This window comes from Spermophilus citellus (assembly GCF_964194105.1).
Source record: "Spermophilus citellus genome assembly, chromosome: 3".
NCBI classification, from domain to species: domain Eukaryota; kingdom Metazoa; phylum Chordata; class Mammalia; order Rodentia; family Sciuridae; genus Spermophilus; species Spermophilus citellus.
Genome location: NC_138184.1, coordinates 85,995,610 through 86,019,797, shown reverse-complemented (window position 1 = coordinate 86,019,797; position 24,188 = coordinate 85,995,610). Strand labels below are relative to the sequence as shown.

General features: G+C 40.1%; 1 protein-coding gene across 1 annotated transcript in view; it reads right to left on the bottom strand.

Moving 5' to 3' along the window:
* The window catches only part of FBXW8 (F-box and WD repeat domain containing 8), a 113,818-nt gene that overhangs the window by 69,628 nt on the left and 20,002 nt on the right, over positions 1 to 24,188 (bottom strand). The window contains exons 3-4 of the mRNA XM_081287984.1: positions 12,561 to 12,725; positions 8,612 to 8,700 (exon numbers count right to left, since the gene is read on the bottom strand). Coding sequence (XP_081144110.1) covers positions 8,612 to 8,700; positions 12,561 to 12,725 — 254 coding nt within the window. The remainder of the gene's footprint in view (positions 1 to 8,611; positions 8,701 to 12,560; positions 12,726 to 24,188) is intronic.

The window sequence follows — 24,188 nt, the reverse complement described above, 5'->3', positions numbered from 1 at the left end:
CCTCTCCCAAGCTTGGCATGCCAGAGCCAATTGCCAATTTAAAATGATTTACCACCAAAGAGCTTTCATTAACTAGTAAGTTTCCAATAAGCAGACTACTTATTTGCACTAAGAGGCCAGGAGAAAAAGAAGAAATTCTGTACAGCTAAAAATAACCTTTAGCCTTTCTTCTTGTGTGAATATCCAGCAGGGCTTCCATTTTGCTTCCAGGTGTCGGCTCTTATTTGCTAAAAACAAATTTGTTCATGGCTCTTCATAAAGATGCAATGGGAAGGAGTGTGTTTTGATTTAAGAATGCTGAGAAATAAGGTTAAGTGACTTACCCAAGGTCACAAGAAACATTTTAGAGGCACAGCTGGGATCGAATGTGCCCAGGTTTTATCAATGTGCTGCTTAGCTAGCACACCACTCTGCCTCCTCAGATGACAGTGTCTTTAAACAAATACTGCTTTTAAGAGCCATCTCCATTTAAGTGCAATATAAGGAATTTATTGTTTTCAACATTGTGACTGAGCCTTGCAGGACATAACCCCTAACCCTAACCCATCAATTCACCACTATATTTCAACTGGAAGGTGAGAAGCAGTACAGGAGATTCATCAGCTGGTAACAGGAGCGTGGGGTGGGGCAGATCAAGCTGCCACACTCGCTTCGCAGGTACTGTGTGAGGACATACAGAATAGTTAGTAACACTTACCCTTTATAGGATTGTACTCAAGCAGTCAACCTCAAATCAAGTCCCAATTCAATTCTGATCAGGCACCCACAGCAGCTTCAGGCCAGGGACAGTAAATGATTTGTGTGTTTTAAAAAACAAACAAAAATGTAGTGGCTACCTAGAGTCCTATGTTGAGAAGGATTCTGAAGCTATACTCCATCCAGTTCACCAGAAAAGTAAATGCTGTGGTGAATTATTAACAACCATGACTGGTTCAGGAGTGAGAAAAGGCAACTCCCCTGCCCCAACCCCACCAAGTCCTGGTCATCCCTCCAGACTCAGCTGAAAACCACTTCCCAGGAGGGACCTGGCCTGAGGCTGAGTATGTGTGAGGTGCCTCTCCGGTGTGTTCTGGTGCTCCGCTCTCCCCCACTCCATGTTCTCCCTAGTCATATCCGGTCAGCCTTTTTGCTTCTCACAAGCAAGGAATGCCCAGGAATGTGTAGGACTCATCCATATGCTGATGTTGATGGAGTAAAGGGATCTGCTGACTCAGCCTAGAAGCTGGAGGCGGTTTAAAGCCTGCTGAGCAATCAGGCAGAGACCCCTAAAAGTAAAGTACCCACATTCTAAGAGATACTTATGCCCTCGGCATGTAGAGGTTTTAAGAACTGTTTACTTGTTCCATACTTTCTTTAATAATGCCAAAGACCACAAATCAACTAAAGCAAAAGTATTTGCTTACTATTTTATATAAAATATGACTGTGTTGCATTATGCAATTAACAAAATGAACTTAATCCCACAGTGCAGCCATTCTGCAGAAATGCACTACAGCAAACATCGAGTACGGTTGAGATGCATCAATTGAAAAATAATGAACGTCTTAATGGACCTTACGAGATACGTGCACCACACACTTAAAACTGTTTTCCATACATCTTGGTTAATCACAATCAATAGAGTTAGAGTCAATGATGATCATGCAGTTACTATAGCTGTGGCCCTTCCCTTTATTCCTTGGAGAAGCAGAGATGGATAAATGCAGCCATGAGTTCACCAGTATTTATTAAGGATATTCTGGAGCTCCTTCATTAAAGATATAATAAATGTAATGCTCTACTCAAGTCACTTATCAATATCTTACCTCAGACTTATTTACTAGAAGAGCATATATAACTCACAGCAGAAAATAAATAAGTAAAAATAATTTTAAAAAGAGGTCCCTAACGGGTAATGATCAAATTCCTTATGGGAAACAGTCCAGTGACATAATAAGCAGCAACACAAAATGCATACAAAACAAGGTTGAAAGGAAAACTGTAAAGAGAAATCGTTTTTTGAAAAGGAGAAAGCCAGAAAGCATGTCCTGAGTTACGTATAAACATGGGTGACATTTATCTAACACAGCTTCATCCCAAGCTGCATTTAGAAAGTGTCTGTCATCTCAAGAGCCTCAGGGCAATCCACAGGCATTACAAAACTAGCAGTTTTCTAGGAACACTGTGAGTTCCTGAACAAAAAATATTTTCAAATTCAGGGTAACTATATACCATTTCAGATTGAAGCCTCTTTTAGCACTTTGGAATGCCACATGATCCACATAAAGATACATTTTTCAATTAGTGGGAAAGATGGAGGAAGAAATGGCCAAAAGCAAAGCACTCCAAAAGTGACCTTAGATGACTACATTTAAACGAATATTTCCTAATAGTTTTTAATTGTAAAATAATGATAAAATTATTAATGTTAAAAGTATTACAAGGAGCCTGGGTTGTGGCTCAGTGGTAGAGTGCTTGCCTAGCATGCATGAGGCACTGGGTTCAATCTCTGGCACTACATAAAAATAAAAACAAATAAAATAAAGGTATTGTGTCCACCTACAACTAAAAAATATACATATGGGGAAAAAAAGCATCAAAAGGCAAACTAAAGCTATCAAAGATTCAGACAGCAGTTGATCCCCAGGGCTGCCAAAGGGAGGGGAAAAAAAAAAAAAAAAATATATATATATATATATATATATATATATATATATATATATTGAACTGGGTCATGCCTGGCAGCCAAAGCAATAGCCAGAGTTCATCATGTTGTCTGAGAGGGTGGGGGAGGGAGGGAAGGAGGCCTTTTGTTGTACATCTTCTCAGGCACACTTGCCTCAAAGAGAATAAAACAAAATGGAACAATTAAATATTTTTAGAGAAAGAAGGAAGCTAAATTTTTGCAACATTAAATGATAAATTCTTCCCTCCAATTCCATTTGGTAGAGGAGAAACCTGAACAAAGAGTCACTGATTCTTCCAGTAAGGACAGGAGCTCATGCTGAAAAGGCAGATCACAGTAGAGGAAAACCAAGGCGCAAGCATCTAGAAGTATTGAACAAACTTCATCATACAGGTTGCTTAATATTTTTTTTAAACCAAAAGAGGGGAAATTGATCCTCTCATGTGAAAATTTTAAAAAATGTGTTTCTTTATACAAACTGAAATGCTCCAGATGTATGATTTTAAGTAACAGTGAGGAGGGAGTTTATTGCAAAACACCACCATACTCCTGGGCATCTGATAAAAGCTTCTGTGAGCTATTAGCTTAATGGCAGCAGAGCTGGCACAGGGACTCCAAGAAACCCAAGGCTTGCCTCTCTTCCCAGGTTTACCTGGGAAGCTCTCCTTCACTAGGTGGCTCTCCTTCACTACTTATGGCAAACCCTACCTGACACCCCCCAACCAGGTCTATTACTGTGACCTTTCTGAACTCATGATGTCATCTGTTTGCAACTTGTAACTTCCAGAGTGCAGCTGGGGAAAAGGAGAACAGTCCAAGCATCACAAATAGAACAGGGATGTTGTCTGTCATGCCCCCTTTTCTTCTATTCTTTTTTTCCTCAATGAAAAAAAAAAAAAAAAACATGTAATTTTATTTTGTTTTTGGTGTTGGGGATCAAACCCATGGCCCAACATATGCCAGGCAAATGCTCTACCACTGAGCTATACCTCCAGTCCCAACACATAATTTTTAAAACATTTATTCTAAGTGTTGTCACTACCCAAAACCAAAATATAATTTTTTAAAAAAGGAGCAAAGACATGTTTCCCAATCTCTTGTTATCAACCAACTTTCTAGATAACATCTCTTCTTCTAAAATACACAAAAAACACACATGAAACCTCATTAGCATTTCAGGGGGCCATCACATCACACAGGAAATGCAGACAGATGGGGTTTTGATAGAAAGTCAGGTGGCTTATTCTGTACTATTGAAAGACTTTATTTTTAAAAAGTATTTTTTAGTTTTGGATGGACACAATACCTAATTTATTTATCTTTACGTGGTGCTGAAGATTGTACCCAGTACCTCAAACGTGTTAGGTGAGCACCCTACCAGTAAGCCACTGCCCCAGCCCCTGACTGAAGACTTCTAAACACAAATTCTTCCTAAAGGAAGGTCACTGCTATGTCTCAACTGCTCAGCTACAGATGAAGGAACTTCTGCTAGTTCAGGCATTTTCTGGGATGCTGCTTAGGGCGGCAAAGTGACCAGACAAGACCGCAGAAAGGCAAGAGGAAGGGCTAGAGACAGAGTGCAGGCAGGCCAAAGGGAGCCTAGAGTGCAGGCTCACCGCGGCATGAGGAGTCTTCATTCTACATATTTGAGGTTCCCAGATTTCTAGGTGCCAGGACTGGCTTCAGGCCCCGAGGGTACAAAACTGCTGACTATATGGTCTCCACCTTTTCAAGATGGTGCAAACAACAAGATCCTGCACTGGCAGAGGCTCAGCAGGGAAGTCTACTCATTCACCGACCAAAAGACCACCAATGACCTCAGAGGGCTCAGCGTTATTTCTGGCACTGACAGGAAGCAGGGAGGTCTATGCAGGAGTGAGCTTGAGGGACAGTTTGTGAACTTCAAACCACATGGTTAAACTGGAAAGAAATTGAGGGCTATGAAAGCATTTAAAAACAATTTTTTAACCTGGAAAATCATAAAAATCAATTTATCTAAATATAGTAATCCCATTTATGGATTTTAGCCTACGAATGAATATAACCTGGAATGCAAGGACAATGGAAAAACTAACTCTTTAATCCTACACTCTTGCACAGAATTCAAAGTTTCTACAATAACACGTGTCTTATAATTTTCAAATAAAGAATACTTATACATACACTGCTTTAAAATAAGAAAAAATATGCAAATCTCTGTATATAAAATATTCATAACATTATAGAAATATATGCCACATAAAGACATTTGGTCAAGAGACCACATATATGATGTGATCCTAGTAGATTATATGGTCTACTGATGTCAGTTATCTTAGTTTGTATATGTCCGTTCTATAATATTTACCAACAAAACATTTCTCAAAACATACCCTCATTGTTAAACTATGTGAGACTGTATAATACAATGTAGGAAATAACTTTAATGTCTACTATTAGGGGAACAAATGAGAAAATTAGGGTATAATTATTCATGGAATTTCGCAACCAATCAAAGAAGGTAATGCAAAGTAACAACATGAAAAAAATCTCACCACCTTAGTGAGGAGAAAAAGGGCAAAGATTTAATAATGCAGGCTATGATTATATTATTTTTTAAAAAATGTATATAAAAACCAACTGAAAACCAAACGGCACACCCCAGAGATAACAACCGAATAAGTTATGCTACATGGTAGGACTTAAGTGGCTTTCTCTTTTCCACTCCATAATATTTTTACAAACAAACATGGTTTTAGCTCCACTATTATTTTTAAAGAGAAAAGAAAGATGCATACCACCAAAGAAAAACCAGAATGACACAATAATAGAACAGCTCGAGAATAGCAAACGAGGGCTTTGTGGAGGTCTCAGAGGCACTCGGTGCACACACGCCCTGCTCTGCCTCTGACGACTCACACAGATGGGTGTTCTGGGACCAGACCAGAGGTTCCTTCCAGGTTTAAAATCATATAATTTTTTAACTTGAAACAACTAAGAAATTAGAGAACAAACAAGAGAAAATGGGCATTCTCCAGTTACTCACTGTAATGGAGTATATAAGTGGTGGAGGAAGGGGTCATCTGTATATTAAATTTTTGTGCTTATTCCAATAAAATGGTACCCAAGCACTACAGAGCATGTCATGGAATATTACAGAGCACCCCTAGCTAAGATGCTCAGAAATTACTAGAAAGCAGATCCATGCTGTAAAGTTCAATGTTATTTCTGAGTGAAACAGTAATTTAAAAAAATACTGAGACAACAAAGCTGCATGGTTAGCGGCTCTAGGTGCTGCAGCTAAGCACATGTCCAGGTGCTGTGAGAGGAGCAGCGCTGGGTGCAGGGCAGCGCTGGGTGCAGGGCAGCTGTTTATTAGGCTAGAGTGCTATGGAAACCTCTGGGAGGAGCACAGGCCTTAAACGACAGGGACTGGGTTTCTGCTCAGTGTGGTAAAATGTTCTGGAATTAAAACAGTGGCAGAAGCCGCACAATCTTGGGAGTTTACCAAAAATCACCCAATTTTCCACTTTGAAAAGGTGAATCTTAGAGTATGTGAATTACCTCTCAGTTTAAAAAAAAAAGATGTGATCAGAGATGACTAACTAGAACAGCATGAAAAAACCCAAAGTGTACTTGAGGGGAGTAATAAGGAAAAAGGTAGACGGGAAACAAATGTCAATGAACTCTGCACATCAGGAAAAGATAACCACAGATTATTCTTAAGATAGGGAAGCAAAGTCTCTTGGACAAAAACTGCAAGGTCAAAAGCTTAAGAAATAATGTCTGCACATGGCTGAAAAAGCAAGCACAGGTTGGGGGGCACAGCCACATGACAGGTGCTCCACCATCTGTCAGTGAGTTCATGAGTGAATGACTAAGGTTCCACTGACTGGGTCAACTGTGAGTCCAACTGCAAGAAAAGTTAGCCTAGTCCTGTGCAACTTGACTCCAACCCTAGGACATTTACACAGAGAACTGAAAAGATGGAAAGAAAAAGAAATATTTCATATCTTTGCTCTCCACCAATTATGTGAGATATATTTAATAGGTTTAAATGCAAAAATGGTTTATAGATACATAAAACAAAACTTCTGAACAGATTCCACTTGGGTAAAAAAGAGAAAAAGGAAAGGCAGAAGGGAAATGAAAAGAACATAGGTAAGTACAAGAAAAAGCAAGGTGAGGTGGCATGTCTCTTTAAGAAGCTCCTTGGAGATGCATAACTGCAGAAGGCCTGGTGAATACAACATTGATTGGGAATGAGGTAACCACAAACACCATCGTCTCAAATGAAAAGGGATTCGAGAGCTGACCCAGAAAACAAGCATCGTAACCACCAGATAAAATTTTAATGATAAACACGAGATGCTCTACATACAAGCAAGATTGAAGGATCCCATGCTAAGCCATCAACACAAGGTTCTTAGAAAGAGGAGCCCTGAGGAGCCTCTCTGACCCACAGCTCAAGTTTCATCTTATCGATCCACAAAACTCTGCCATTGCTGGGCTTTATGCTGCCTAATCTGCAGCACTGAACAGACCTCCAGGGAGCTGGGAGGCAGGGAAAGGAGGACTGGCACCTGGCCTCAGAGACCATGACCAGATAACAAAGTTGTATAACTGGCTTTCGGGATGAAAGTCTCTCCTCTATTTCTAATCTCTTTTTAGGACTGTTCAGTCCAATCTCAGAATTCTGTCCTCAAGCATCTTCTTACACAGGCAGAGAGAGACTCTTTAAGTCAGAAGGATATAAATACATTATGCAGTAGCCATTGACTCTCGGACTTGGGGGATGGAAGCACCATGCACAACGTGAGCTCTGAGGTCCACATTTCAGCCATGAGGGGCAGAAGCCTGATGACCTACTGATAACTGGATGGAAGGAATTCCAGATTTTTGACCCATTAATCTTTCTAAAAATAACAGTACTACAGTTCTCCCAATAAGGACATTAACCTCTAAATTATAGCCAGTGAAACAGAAGCCAAAAAGAAGTGTCCCTCCTGGGTATAGCTTGTTTAAAACAAATACTTTTTCAGGGACATGGCATATCATAAAATATTTAAATAATCTATTTGGAATTTCAATTCAAATAGTGCTCTTCAAGGAATGCTATTTAAGGAAAGTTTTTTTAAGAAAAAGTCTAAGCCAAGGTTGGTTTTGGTTTCCTATAGGTAGGACCTTCACTGAGGCAGCTCAGCCAAAGCCCATGGAGACTCAGAAGTTTAAGGGTTCGGGTCTTCACATTTGGGCATACAATTTGAGATGGTAAAACCATACAATCAAAAGTTTACAACTGCAGACTGTAGTTCAAGACACCTTCCTAATCCACAAAGAAAATTGATCTTCTTATAGTTCATTAAAGAAATACATAAATGCACCTCTGTAGTAAAACATGAAGAATTCATGAAAGTGGTTTTTGGAACAGAAGCCAAAGGAATTTACAGAAGCTAAAATTAAATTTCTCGGCCATGGAGACACATAAAAAACCTAGTTCCAGACAAGTTAAATAGCAAATACATACTATGTGGTGGGCAAGGAAGATTATGTGTGGCCGCAGCCCTTCCTCATAATAAATGCTTCAGAACAAGAGAATAAGAACAGGACCTGATTGTGCCAACACTTATTATTCTTGCTTGACTTTTTTATGTCTTCATAAAACACAAACTGTTTGCCTTAATGAAAATCTAACATAACATGCCACGAGAGTGATTTAAAAGCCAGGAAAGACATATTAAGACAAATGAATCACAAATCTGCTCCACACTATTTGCTTCTCTCTACTTACTACTGAGCTCTCAAATCCTAAAGAAGAGAGTCAGAGATTCTCCTCCCTACGCACAGCTGTCACTGGGGAAGGTACATGCTCTCACAGGAGGATAAGGTCACTGTGCTCAGAGGGCAGTTCTTGAAAAATGAAAGGCTGTAAGAAGAAGAGCAGTAAGTGAAAATTGCTTGGCTTACCCAGCAATGACAACACCATCGTGAGAGTGCACATCACATAAAACCGCGTCAGGAATGTGTTCCAGTTCACTCACGGCACCTTTGCGATTCTGTGTGAGAAAAAGATGCAGTTTATACTATTCTTAGGGCAGCGAGGAGATAAAGCACTTCGCCTTCACCCACCTTCTGCAGAGATTTTTCTATGGCATGAATTGCATTCAAGTTACCTGGGCATTCAAAAGGACAAAGATGGCAACTAACATCACGTTCGAGTTACCACATACATCAAAGACACTGAACCAGAGGGCAAGGTCATGTGAGATGCTGGACCTGTCCTCAAGGAGATCACTGAATATAAAGGAAGTATGTGCACATAAATAGCCACAATCCACAGTAAGCCAACCACATTTGCTGGTAATCACAAGTATCTGAAGAAGTATATAAAGTATGTTTAAAAATTCAGTTCAGCAAAGAGAAAGTACCTATTAACTCTTACAAGGACTCTCAATAAAATGAAAAATGAAAACACTACATATCACAAGAGATAAAGACCAGGAGGTAGAAAGAGAGAAGAAAAGACATTTCTGATTGAGCTCAGAAGTTCCATGGAAAACCTAAAACCTAAACTTAACCTAAACAAGGTCTGTGGAGAGAGAGGTGAGGGAGTGTTATTTTCCACTATGTGTGCTACTCTGACTTTTGAATTCTTTTTCCAAGATCATTCATCATTGATTGAAAAAAACATATTAAACGATTACTTTCAGGGGCTGGGGATTGGCTCAAGCGGTAGCGCGCTCGCCTGGCATGCGTGCGGCCTGGGTTCGATCCTCAGCACCACATACAAAGATGTTGTGTCTGCCGAAAACTAAAAAATAAATATTAAAAAATTTTCTCTCTCTCTCTCTCTCTCTCTCTCTTTTTAAAAAAAATTACTTTCAAAATAAAAATCAAGGGAATCTGAAGGGATATAAAGTCTTTACAGGTGGGAAATGTGAAAGAGTAGACAGTTAAGCCAAAAAGCAAGCATGAATACAGGAATTTAAAAGTAGCAAATGATCATAATTTTAGTTTTGCTGCTTTGGCCCAGGATTAGAAATAGTGTGCCCAAGTGTCACACACAGTTCTTATCATACAGCAAGTACACAGTAAAGGTAGACATTAATATTACTGCTTATATTAGGGAAGCGATGATGACTTTCATCCCATTAAATCCATATTTATTAAGCAGTTATACTCCAGAAACTGGGCAAGAGAATCTGCAATGGTTGTCATTACTTCATCTGAGGATCAAGTCTACAGCTGAGGGATAAAACTGCACGCATCCAATAGGAGCTCTCTGACTTGCAGAGTCATGATGAGGGAAGGGAAGGATATGGCTACAAAGCAGAGAGAAGAGCTCTTTTGACAAAAAAGGTATTGAAAGAAGAGAGCCTGAGAAGAAAAGCTGCCTGCTGCTGGCACTGACTCATTCTGTTTGGGGGCTTCCCTCTCCTTCTTGGGCTCTGATCCCTCACTGATATTTTAGTCATAGAGGTCCCAGAATGCCAGGGTGAAAGAAAACACTATGCACACCCCAGGAAGAGCAACACTGTGGCCCCCACACCCACTTCATCAAATCACTTCCAGGGTGAACTGCAGGTGCAGATAAGTGCATGCATTCACAGGTCACCCCTAGTGACCTGAGAACTCTGGGATTCCTTCTGAGCTTTCCCCAGACATTGACCAAGAAGGTATCAAACCAAATCACCTGCCCGACCCATTCTAAAATCTACCATAAATAGGATGGGAACAGTGTATCTGTGTACAAAGGCTTAAGAGCCTTGAGAGCAGCCTTGCCTGAGCACCGAGCATGGCCTCCTCAGCAGAAGGAGCATTAGACTTAGGACACGGATGTCCTTGCCTCACTGTGGGGAGCAGTGTTAGGTGTAAGCCCCTTCTAGATATAAGAAAACAGAGGAAGGCCAGAGCTAAGCCATGTGCCCTAATGCGACCTTTCATGTTCTGATGAATCACTCCTTCATTCTAAAATTACAGTAAAATCCCATCATTATACTTAATGAAAGAATCATGATTTAAAATTTCACCCATATTGGGCTGGGGCTGGGGCTCAGCAATAGTGCACTTGTCTGGCATGTGTGAGGCACTGGATTCGATTCTCAGCACCACATGTCAATAAATAAATAAAGGACTATCAATAACTTTTAAAAAAAATTCACCCATATAGTCCTCATTATTACCAGTGTCAGGAAATGAGCCAGAGACACTCCAAAGAGAAGTCTCCCTCACTTTTGCCTGTAGCACTACCCAGTTCACTCAGTGAACAAACATTCCTTGAGCGCATATGGTTTTGTGCTTGTTAGAGAAAAACAATAAATAGACATTTAGTTAAATTGTTTGTAACCTGAAAACTGTAATTTGGTGCCAAATGCTTCACTGCTGTCACCCCCAGCCCAAATGAGGTGGTGTACTGCCTGCCTGCCTTGTCTTCTCTGCCATCAAAGAGGAAGCAAAAATCTTAGCTGCCATTTTCTCCCTCGGGATCTGAAATCTCTGAATTCAATCTAAGGGACACTGAATATCTCCAGCTCTCACATTCATAAATCTCAAAGGATCCCTCCTTTCTGAACAGAGAGGTCCAAGTTAACCCCCCTCTGGAGCCTCCCCTGAACAGCAGCCTCTTCTACTGGGATCAGACTCTCTGCTCCTTGCCCCTGATTGTCTGAATGGCTTTGTCTGTCAACCCTTCCTGCCTGCCTCTCATCTATGTCTGTCCATCATAAGACCTAACCAAGCTCACAAGCAAGAGAGCTAACAGACCCCTCCAAATGAGTTTACTACCTTTGGTGAATGCAAACAAACACCGTGGGGAGAGCATGACTTTCTTAGGGGTGGTGTCTTAATGTCCTAAGAAAAAATACCTGTACTAATTCTCCTTAGAATGGCAGGTCTAACAAGGAGCAATTCTGCCCCCATGTGACATCTGGCAATATCTGGAGACATTCTGAGTTATCACAACTTTGGGGGAGGATGAGAATACTATTGGTATTTAGTAAGTAAAGGCCAGGGATGCTGCTTGACATCCTGCAATGCATAAGGCAGCTCCCTACAAAAAGAGGCTGGCCCAATGTCCCTAGTGCCGGGGCTGAGCAACCCTGAATTAGAGAGACACTGCTCTGGCTAATATTGCTAGAACTGCATGAGGTTGCCCTCATCAAGCATATCAGTCACTAATCAGGTTATGAGATGACTAGGGAGAGACATACACATAGGCAATATGTCACCATCAGTAATGAGCAAAAGCCATTCATGTTAAAATCTATTAGGATTGACTTTATGGGAAAGAAGAATGTGGTTCTATCTCTTCTCTACTCATGAATATCCAGTTTCCTGGGCAGGAAAGAAATGCTGCTGCACACCACCGCCTTGTCATGCCTCTCACAGCTCTATGTAGCACGCTTCTCTGTGCAAATTCTTAGCTGTGATCTAATATTTCTGTAGAGACTTTTAAGTGATAAATGCAAGGGCAGCAAGCCAGTGGGTTACATGAGGGAAAAGAAGGCAGCTCTTAAGGATGTGCAATGATCTCCCTCTTACAGTTACTAAAATGGCATTTGCAGCTCCTCTTTTGTGTGCAGGTGGTGCTTCTGCCTTCTTAGACTCTCCAAGAAGGTGATAAAAGTGAGAGAGAGCTATATCAAATATGACTCCAACAACCCTAACCAGCAGAGGGAAGTGACAGGCAGCCCAACCTCAGCTGTCCTTCCCTGGATAATAGGGGGATGCTCTCAAACTTTGTCACTGAAAACAGAGGCAGATCTTCCAAGGAGGGACAAAACAGGTCATCAATAGCGATCAGCACACCCCTCTGCCTCTACTTCTGGCAATTAACCTCAGGCTGCAACTGAAGGTTTGGACTCCCATGTCTTTGCAAGCTATTTTTCCACAGGTAAAGTTATTGGCCACTGCCTACCTTCCAGTTGGTTCTTAACATGTGTTCCTTGGCTCGGCACTCTTGGAAGATGAGCTTCCAGCACGAATAATCTGAGATGCTGCTCTCCGGAAGGTGCCCTTCCTGCTGGCACAGCCTGTACCACAGCACCTCATCTTCAGCAATCACCTTCCACGTCTTGCTCACCTAAAGCAGCAGAAGTGACACAAATGTCAAAATCTGCAATTAGAAGAGCCCCTCACCATCCAAAAATCAATCAACACCTCTATTACTGCCCTGGGTTTATGGCAGTATAAAATGTCTCATTAACAAAACACTCCGAGGTGGAAAAAAATACAAGCAAATGTTTCCAGTTTTATCTTTCAAGATTTCAAAATTGTTGTACCACCATGTAATCTCACATTTTAGCCTGCTTGATTAAATTATTATCTAACAAATGAGACAGAAAAAATGCACAAGTACATAAAATGCAAAAAAAAATTATGAACTTTACCATGGTAATTAGCTACATGATCATACACAGCTCTTCAGAACAGAATTTCTACTTTTTACCAACAGCACTTGTATTTCCATCTTATATAATGCAAGACTGGCCTCTGAAATGAGAGGCTATAATAAAATAAATACCCATAAGTCAAATCTCTGGTCATATAAAAATCCAAAATTATGTTACAAATGAGAACTTAGATTTTAAATATATGGTTGGGGTTGTGGCTCAGTGACAGAGCACTTGCATAGCATGTGTGAGGCACTGGGTTCAATCCTCAGCACCACATAAAAATAAATAAATAAAATAAAGGCATTGTGGCTATCTACAACTAGAATTTTAAAATATATGTATTACATATGTAAATATATATATTTAACACAAAACTCAAAGTTGTTAACCAGGCCTGCAAGATCTGGTAGAAAGCAATTGATGTTATGTTTGGCCTGAATCTCAATCCCAACAGTACCCAGCGGAAAAAGCTGTTTTAGCTATGTTTTGTTTTCCAACTATAATTTAGGGGAATAATGGATTTACTTCATCACAGGATAATGTACAAAGCTGGCCAGATTGCAAAAAATGGACTCTGCTGGCAAGAGGAGAGAGTGATTCAGAAGATCAATAAGATCCAGTTTATGGTACATGCTAGTAATGCAGGATCAAGCAGGTTGAAACTCATTCCTAATAAAGTGAGTGGTAACCAGCGGTTTGTAGGAATCTGTGCTCTTTAGCACTCCTTGGGGCTAATTCATGAACCAGAGACAGCTGAGAAGAGAGAAGCATCAGAGAGTGAGAAAGAATGTGCATCATGCACAAGGCACAGTCTCGTTGCTCAAGGGGGCCTTGGTGGATGAAGCACAAATAGGAAGCTAACTTTTGCATCTCTGAAAATCTGCTCCTCCATAACACCACACAGAATGCTGCCCCAGTCACAACTGACTTTTTCAGGACTCTAGATTTAATGAAAGGCTTGATACACTCTAAGGTGCATGTAATCATGAAAAATGGCTGCATATCAGTAAGATCTTCGACTTTCAACTTGTACTTAAGCAGCTAAGTGACACAAGGCAGCCTTGAAACAACAGCCTCACAACTATGATACTATAAAAACCAGCAGCCCAGCAGCCACCAGAGGCGCCAAACAGGTTTAGATCTCCCTAAACTCCAATCCTCAAAGGATTCGGCTTGTCTGGCACCTGGCTGGAAAACTGTTCTTTTTTTTTTTTTTTTAATCCCTAAGATATCTCATTATATAATATGCAAATATTCCAAAATCTGTTACTCAATCTGAAATTCATTTCTTTTTATTGGTAAGTGGTATACCATGATGCTGGTCATTTAGTTTGTTGCCAGTTTTTTTTTTCTTTTTTTTATTGGTTGTTCACAACATTACAAAGCTCTTGACATATCATATTTCATACATTAGAATCAAGTGGGTTATGAACTCCCATTTTTACCCCAAATACAGATTGCAGAATCACATCATTTACACATCCACATTTTTACATACTGCCATATTAGTGACTGTTGTATTCTGCTACCTTTCCTATCCTCTACTATCCCCCCTCCCCTCCCCTCCCATCTTCTCTCTCTACCCCATCTACTGTAATTCATTTCCCTCCTTGTTTATTATCCCATTCCCCTCACAACCTCTTATATGTAATTTTGTATGACAATGAGGGTCTCCCTCCATTTCCATGCAATATCCCTTTTTTCTCCCTTTCCCTCCTACCTCATGTCTCTGTTTAATGTTAATCTTTTCTTCCTGCTCTTCCTCCCTGCTCTGTTCTTAGTTGCTCTCATTATATCAAAGAAGACATTTGGTATTTGTTTTTTAGGGATTGGCTAGCTTCACTTAGCATAATCTGCTCTAGTGCCATCCATTTCCCTGCAAATTCCATGATTTTGTCATTTTTTAGTGCTGCGTAATACTCCATGGTGTATAAATGCCACATTTTTTTAATCCATTCATCTATTGAAGGGCATCTAGGTTGGTTCCACAGTCTAGCAATTGTGACTTGTGCTGCTATGAACATCGATGTGGCAGTATCCCTGTAGTGTGCTCTTTTAAGGTCTTCAGGGAATAGTCCGAGAAGGGCAATAGCTGGGTCAAATGGTGGTTCCATTCCCAGCTTTCCCAGGAATCTCCATACTGCTTTCCAAATTGGCCGCACCTGTTTGCAGTCCCACCAGCAATGTACAAGAGTACCCTTTTCCCCACATCCTCGCCAGCACTCGTTGTTGTTTGACTTCATAATGGCTGCCAATCTTACTGGGGTGAGATGGTATCTTAGGGTGGTTTTGATTTGCATTTCCCTGACTGCTAGAGATGGTGAGCATTTTTTCATGTACTTGTTGATTGACTGTATGTCCTCCTCTGTGAAGTGTTTGTTCATGTCCTTGGCCCATTTGTTGAGTGGGTTATTTGTTTTCTTATTGTCTAATTTTTTGAGTTCTTTGTATACTCTGGATATTAGGGCTCTATCTGAAGTGTGAGGAGTAAAAATTTGTTCCCATGATGTAGGCTCCCTATTTACCTCTCTTATTGTTTCTCTTGCTGAGAAAAAACTTTTCAGTTTAAGAAAGTCCCATTTGTTGATTCTTGTTATTAACTCTTGTGCTATGGGTGTCCTATTAAGGAATTTGGAGCCCGACCCCACAATCTGTAGATCGGAGCCAACTTTTTCTTCTATCAGACGCAGAGTCTCTGATTTGATATCAAGCTCCTTGATCCATTTTGAGTTAACTTTTGTGCATGGTGAGAGGAGGGGATTCAGTTTCATTTTGTTGCATATGGATTTCCAGTTTTCCCAACACCATTTGTTGAAGATGCTATCCTTCCTCCATTGCATGCTTTTAGCTCCTTTATCAAATATAAGATAGTTGTAGCTTTGTGGATTAGTCTCTGTGTCCTCTATTCTGTACCATTGGTCCACCCGCCTGTTTTGGTACCAGTACCATGCTGTTTTTGTTACTATTGCTCTGTAATACAGTTTGAAATCTGGTATCACTATACCGCCTGATTCACACTTCCTGCTTAGAATTGTTTTTGCTATTCTGGGTCTTTTATTTTTCCATATGAATTTCATGATTGCTTTATCTATTTCTACAAGAAATGCCATTGGGATTTTGATTGGCATTGCATTAAACCTATAGAGAACTTTTGGTAATATCGCCATTTTGATAATGTTAGTTCTGCCTATCCATGAACAGGGTATATTTTTCCATCTTCTAAGATCTTCTTCTATCTCTCTCTTTAGGGTTCTGTAGTTTTCATTGTATAAGTCTTTCACCTATTTTGTTAGGTTGATTCCCAAGTATTTTATTTTTTTTTTTTTGAGGATATTGTGAATGGAGTGTTTTTCCTCATTTCCGTTTCAGAAGTTTTGTCGCTGATATACAGAAATGCCTTTGATTTATGCGTGTTGATTTTATATCCTGTCACTTTGCTGAATTCATTTATTAGTTCTAGTAGTTTTTTTGTAGACCCTTTTGGGTCTTCTAGGTATAGAATCATGTCATCCGCAAATAGTGATAATTTAAGTTCTTCTTTTCCTATTTTTATGGAAAACTGTTCTTGAAACTAGTCTTTATCTGACCTCTATCCCATCTCCAGGGCATTTGTTTAAAGCAATAAGTGTTAAGTAAGTTTAGCACTATAGATGCCAGAGGAGGCACTGCCAGTAGAGCTAACAAGAAGCTGACCAAGAAAGCTTAAATTTATAAAGACAGGAAAAACTGGGGGATGAGGTGTTCTCAGGGTTTGTCTTTGAAAGGTTCTCATATATTTATTCCTGGGAGTCTGGAATATAGGTTCATGTGCAGTACTGTGCATGTGCCCAGAAAAAAAAACGGATGGGGCCCTGATCTCTCAATTCTGGCTGACTTGCCCTGCACAGGCAGGAAGTGAGGGCTAAGGCAGAGTGGTGAACTGTTGGGATAGTGAGGGGGTGTCCCAACATACAAAGAACACCTGAGCACATTTAAGAAAATCTCTGTCCAGTCACTGGCTAACCAAGCAGAGATCTCAGTGGCCATACAGGATAAAGAACAGAGACTAGGGAAGTCACTTAACAGCAGCAACCAAAAACAATAAATGGTAATAACAACAAATTCTTCAGAGGTAGGAAAATCTGATTATCAGAGTTGCAACATTATTTTAAATGTCCAGTTTTTAACAACAATAACAACAAAAAAGTGCAAGACATTTAAAGAAACAGGAAAGTAGGACGTATGCACAGGGTAAAAAGCAGTCAGTAGAAAGTGTCCCTGAGGAGGTATAGACAATGAATTTATCAAACAGAGACTTTAAATCAGCTATTATAAACATGTTCAAAATACTAAAGGAAAGCACATCTAAAGAAATAAAGGAAAGTATAAGAAAAATGTTTTACCCTATAGAGAATATTGATAAACAGACAAAAATTATTTAAAACAACAACAACAACAAAAAACACAAGTAGAAGTTCTAGTGTTGAAAAATACAGCAATTGAAACAAAAAAATCACTAGAGAGACTCAATAACAAATATGAACTGGTAGAAAAAAATCAGCAAATCTTTGGATTATCCAATCCAAGAAAGAATTATAAAAAAATGAAGAAGAAAATGCACAGAGCCCCCAGAGACCTATGGGACACCAGGTTCCAAGTATTTCAATGTATGCAAAATACAATGATAATGGAGCAGTTCTTGGTGTCTATTAGAATTAAGTAGGTATTAATTCAAACTAGATTGTTTTAAGATGTTCACTCAAAAACAATCCAGTGAAAGAAACAAGGGGATTAAAGTGCATAATAGAAAATATCTATTTAACACAAGAGAAGACCATAATGAAAGAATAGAGGAATAAAAAAGGACATATAGGAAGAAGCTAAAACTTACAAAGTAAAAGTCAGAAATCAAGAATGCAGTCTATCTCAGTCTAAAAATTTTTTGACTTTCCATCTCAAGCAAGCTATATAAAAAATAACCATTATTATACCTTATTCAACCAAAAGGAACACTGAATAATTTAACACTCTGATGGCACATTAAGTTCTGGTTTCCCTAATTACGTATCTGCCATACATGTGTGCATACAAGCTCCACATGTGATAAATAGTCACATCATGTAAGTCACTTTCTTATAGGCACAGGCTGTGCACTTCACATGAAATCCACAGCTTCAAACGTGGCACAAATAAATGGCAAAGCTTCTGTCATTTTCCTGAAGTGTCACACTGTAATGCTGAAGGTGTCACACAGGCTCAAGCCTCACCCACCTTCAATGGTTTAGAAATGAAGAATTACGAGGGCGCTGGCAATCAACTGGGCACATCTCCCCACTGCAAGAAGGCCTCTCACAGCTTCTCTGAACAGCAGAGGTCCAGGCAGTCCTGGAATGCTGCCAGTGAAGAGCTGACCTTCCAAGTCACTTGGGTCTCTCACAAGGCCATCTAACTATTAGAATGTGCTTCCTCCATTGTGATGAAAATGACTTCTACTCATGGCCCTGATTTTGCTCTTTGGATGAAGAAAGCTATTTAATCTTCCGACAGTCCCTCACGTAGCTGAAGACAGTTATCACACGTCCCTCAGCCATTTCTTCACTGGTCTAAATATTATCCATTTCCTTCAACTATCTATGACTGATTTCCATACACATCACTATCTGAATGAACCCTAATAGCTGTGCATTTATAGAGTTCCTCTTCAAATAAGGTACTCAGAACCAAACAGTCCCCCATATATGGGTTGCCAAGTGCCACAAACAATATGATCTCATCAGACATTAAGTTTTTTTGGTTTTGTTTTTTTCAGTGCTAACTCAAACATCACAAATGCCTGTCAGATACCCTACCACTGAGCTATATTCCCAGCCCTTTTTGTTTTTTATTTTGAGACAGGGTCTCAAAATAAGGGCCACACTAAATTGCTGAGGCTGGCTTTGAACTTGCAATCCTCCTGCCTCAGCCTTCCAAGCCACTGGGATTATAGGTATGCACCACTGCATCTGGCTACACCTAAATTCTTAACTTTCTAAACTTCTTATCTGTTTTAAGGGCCACCTCATTGCCTGTCCAATGCCCCTCAACATTTTAGCCCCCTCAGATCATCTCTGAATCCTAACTGTTATCCACCGTACTAGCTAATTCTCTCATATATAAATCCCCTGCAAAATATGATACGTGGGCCTTCGTGTCTTAATTATTTAAAAAAAAAAAAAACAAGATGAGGCTGAGGCTGGACAGGGCCCTGTGGCAAACCACTGGAGTCCACCCCACTGCTGACATGGATCCATTAAGCAACTCACCCTGGGTAAGGCCACAGCATCAGTTACAAATCCACTTAACCACACCGTCATCCCACACTCTTCCATCTCAGCCATAAGGGCTCAGGAAACAAATCCTCATCTGATCACAAGTGGTCAGACAATAAAGAATGGAATAATGACTCAATAACACTGGAGCCCCAGTTTTGACTAGACAGAACACTGTGGTTTTATTTTTGGCATATGTGATCCACAGCTGAGCCTACCCATGACACCCTGGTAGTGTCTGTCCATCTGTCTGTGCCAGAGTGAGTCTGAGCAGTAGGCATTCAAGAAGCACAGAAAGGGATGGACCAACGTCAGCTGTGATAGAGCCAGACCACAATTCAAATAGTTTCAGAGCAGAGTACACCCCCTAACAGATCTCTGGAACTCAGAAGCAAATGAGCCATAAGATGAGGAGTAACCTATAGAAATCCTCCCAGGTTCTCCAAGGTAGAAAGTGCTAACCAAACACAGAGTAACTAACTCTGATCCTTGGGATACGTGAGCCCTTTTTGTAAAAATTATAAAACAAAATTTTTATAAAAATGTAACTACTGAACAAGACTCAGAATAGCAAAGAGGCCATAAAAATGTCATTATTACCTCATTAAATAGACCAGCACTACCCAAAGTGTGTTCAGCAGAACAATAGCTCCCCAGTGTGCTGATAAATTTCTTTTTTTAAATTTTTTATACTTGTAGATGGACAGAATAGCTTTATTTTATATGTTTATTTGTATGTGGTGCTGAGGATCGAACCCAATGCCTCATGCATGCTAGGCAAGTGCTCTACCACTGAGCCACAGCCCTAGCCACAACCCTGATAAGTTTCTTTAAAAAAGGGGGGGGGGCTGGGGTTGTAGCTCAGTGGTTGAGTGCTTGCCTAGCATAAGTGAGGCACTGGGTTCAATCCTCAGCACCACATAAAAAAATAAAATAAAGATATTATGTCCATCTACAACTAAAAAATTAAAAAATTATTTAAGAAAATAAAACTTAAAAAAAAAAAGTATTCCACAATCAAGTCAGTCTAGGGAACACTGGTTTAAACAATACTAAGCAGGATTCTTTGTTGCAGGACTTCTCAGAGCTTTTCACAAACTGCTTATCTCTAAGATGGGAATGTAAGAAGCTGCGTTTCCCAGACTTTTTTGGTTCCCGACTTCTTCCTCCAAGGAGTGTTTCAAAAGCCCAGTGCTCTGCAGACAAATTAGTCAAGATGTAAGTTGGGCACCAACTACATCTATGACATTAAGGTCAGCAACTCTCATCAGTACTTTACCTCAGTCTGCCATACTGACACCTACCTGCATGTGAGACCCAATCCACAGATGTACCCCGACTGAGGGCTGCTTCCCATTCTTGGGGAAACTATACATGGGAAAGTTTGGTTCCTGCTCATACAGTCAGTCTAGGTCAAAAGACTAACCCAAATAGAGACCTTTAAATTCTGGAGTCCAAAATCTTTTTTTCTCCCCTTCTCTCAGATGGAGCTTCTAAATCACTATTTTAATAGCATGCAAACCCAGTGCTCAGTGACTAAATTAGAAGATCCCAAGTACATTAAACATTCTGGATGGGTTGTCATAAGAACTAAACCAAACATATTTCAGCCACTTTAAAATGGAGAAAGTTTATGCTCACTTTGGCAACACATATACTAAAATTGGAATGATACAGAGGTTAGCATGGCCCTTGCACAAGGATGACACACAAATTCGTGAAGGGTTCCATATTTTTAGCTCAAGAATTAAAATCAAGAATCAAAAAGAGAACAACTAAGAACAGAACAGGAAGGAAGAGCATGTGGAAAAGACTACAGATAACAAAGACGAATGGGGGGAGAGAAACGGAGAGAGAAGGGAAAGCATATGGAAATGGTAGGAGACCTTCAAGGATACATAAAATTACAAGAGGCTATGAGGGGCAAGGGAGAGGGGAAAAAAAGGGAGAGAATTGAACAACAGCAGGGGAGATAGAGAGGGAAGATGGGAGGGGAGGGGAGGGGAGGGGTGATAGTAGGGGTTAGGAAAGGTAGCAGAATACAACAGACACTAATATGGCATTATGTAAAAATGTGAATATGTAACAGATGTGATTCTGCAATCTATATTTGGGGTGAAAATGGGAGTTCAAAACACAATTTGAGTCTAATGTATGAAAGATGATATATCATGAGCTATGTAATGCTTTAAATAATCAATAAAAAATTAAAAAAAAAAAAAAAGAATCAATAAATGGGATGGATTCAAACTAACAAGTTTCTTCTCAGCAAAAGAAACAACCTGTGAGGTGAAGAGAAAGCCTACATCTTGGGAGCAAATCTTTACCCCTCACACATCAGATAGAGCACTAATCTCTAGGGATATAAAGAACTCAAAAAGCCAAACACCAAAAAGTAAATAACCCAAGCAATAAATGGGCCAAGGATCTGAACAGACACTTCTCAGAAGATGATATACAGTTCACTCAATCAACAAATATATCATTGCTAGCAATCAGAGAAATGCAAATTAAAACCACTCTAAGATTTCATCTCACTCCAGTCTGAACGGCAGCTATTATGCATATAAACAACAATAAGTGTTGGTGAGGATGTAGGGAAAAAGCCACACTCATACACTGCTGGTGGAATTGCAAACTGGTGAAGCCAATATGGAAAGCAGTATGGAGATTGCTTGAAAAACTGGGAATGGAACCACCATTTGACCCAGCTTTCCCTCTCCTTGGTCTACACCCAAAGGACTGAAAAACAGCACACTACAGGGACACATCCCACATCAATGTTTATAGCAGCACAATTCACAGTAGCTAAACTGTGGAACCAACCTAGATGCCCTTCAGTAGATGAATGGATAAAGAAAATGTGACATTTAGACACAATGGAATATTATTCATCAATAAAAGAGAATAAAATCATGGCATTTGCAGGTAAATGGATGGCGTTGGAGAAGACAATGTTAAGTGAAGTTAGCCAATCCCAAAAAACCAAATGCTGAATGTTTTCTCTGATATAAGGAGGCAGATTCATAGTGGGGTAGGGAGGGGGAGCATGGGACGAACAGACGAACTCTAGATAGGTCAGAGGGGTGGGAAGGGAAGGGAGGGGGCATGGGGTTAGAAATGATAGTGGAATTGATGATCATCATTATCCAAAGTACATGTATGAAGAAAAAAAAAATGGAGAAAGTTCTCAGTGGGACTTTCAGGAGCCGCAAACATCTCAGACCTTCTATCAGCTCCAAAGAAGATCCAAGTTGTTTTAAATAACAATCTGAAAACTGCAAAACAGGTTTAGGAACTAAAAAACTGAGAATAAAAAGTTGAAATTTTGGTGCATTATCCACATCACTAATGCCAGAACTCAGTTCTTAGTCTGCAAAAAATAATATTCAGGATCCTGGATAATACACACACACACACACACACACACACACACACACCTATCTGTTTGAGGGATTTACAAAAGGTAGAGAATTACTTCCAAAAAGGGATCAGGATTATACCCACAATTATGCATTAAAAATGAAAGTATGCCAGCAATTTCTTTAGCAAACTATAAATGGAAGGTGCTTTTTAACTTCTTTTAAAGGAGAAGAAAAATGACAGCCTTTAAGAATTTAATTCTGAAGAAAAAAAAATCAGCAAGGATCTAGTTAAACTTTCACAAGCAAAATTTAAAGGGGCTAACCAAAAGAAAATCTTTCTAATTGTTTTGATTTCTTGACTTATATTAAATGTAGCAAGTTTACAAGCCTGAATTTTCCAAAGGTCCAATGGTCTTTCTTTAATTCACCAGAATTGAAAGGCCCTGGCTCAGTGAAAGCCCCACTGAGTGAGCCTCAGCTGCAAGAATTTGCTAATAAAAGTGTCTCCAGCATTTTGTTTTATAGCACCACTGTGAATCACCACATTTGGGGTGGGGGATGGAGAGGAGTGAGCTGGTGGCTGGAAAATTAGCTGTGTTAGCTCTGCCTGGATTAAAGTTATCAACAAAGATTACAAAAGGGAAATGTCATTGTTCCATTCACACCTTCACATACCACATCTGCTTGGGGAGAACACACCATATCCATAGACATCCCTGAACACCCTCCTCTTCCCACATGCACTTCCTTCATGTTCTCTTGAGTTACCTGCCTCAAATACTATTGATGTGCAAAGGGCTAGCAAGTTAACATCTCCAACCCAGAGCTCAACCCAGAACTCACCTTCAGCCTCACACCTGACTACTGGTCTTCCCCTCAAAGCTGATCATCACACAGTTTTCACCTTCTCAGCAAATTGCAAGCTCATCCTTCCAGTTCCTTAGTCCACACCTCAGAAGTCTTAGCTGACTTTTCTTTCTCTTCCTGCATTCAACCCATCAGCAATTCTGACTCTGCCCACTTCTGCTGGGGCAAGCCTGGCCCAGCCAACATTCTCTTCTCTGGATGATTTCAGGTCAGAGGTCTCTCTACTGCCATGCTTGTCCCCCAACAGCCTATTCCCCACACAGCAGCCAAAATGATCCCACTTAAAAAGAAAGTCAGGGGCTGGAGGTGTAGGTCAGTGGTTGAGTGCCTGCCTAGTATGCACAAGGCCCTGGGTTCCATCCCCAGTACTACAAAACAAATAAAATAAATCAAAGTAAGCCTTTGTCACTCCTCTGCTCAAAACACTCAAAGCCTTCCCAGGCCACTCAGAATGAAGCTTCAAATTTTTTTAGTGGGCTAAAACGCCTTTTACATTCTGACCATCCTTCCTCTTATTCCCTCCCACTCAGTGCCACTCTATTAGTTTCTCATGGTTACTCTAACACACTACCAAACTTAGTGATGTAAAACAACAGATTTCCTCTCACAGTGCTGGAGGCCAGAAGTCTAA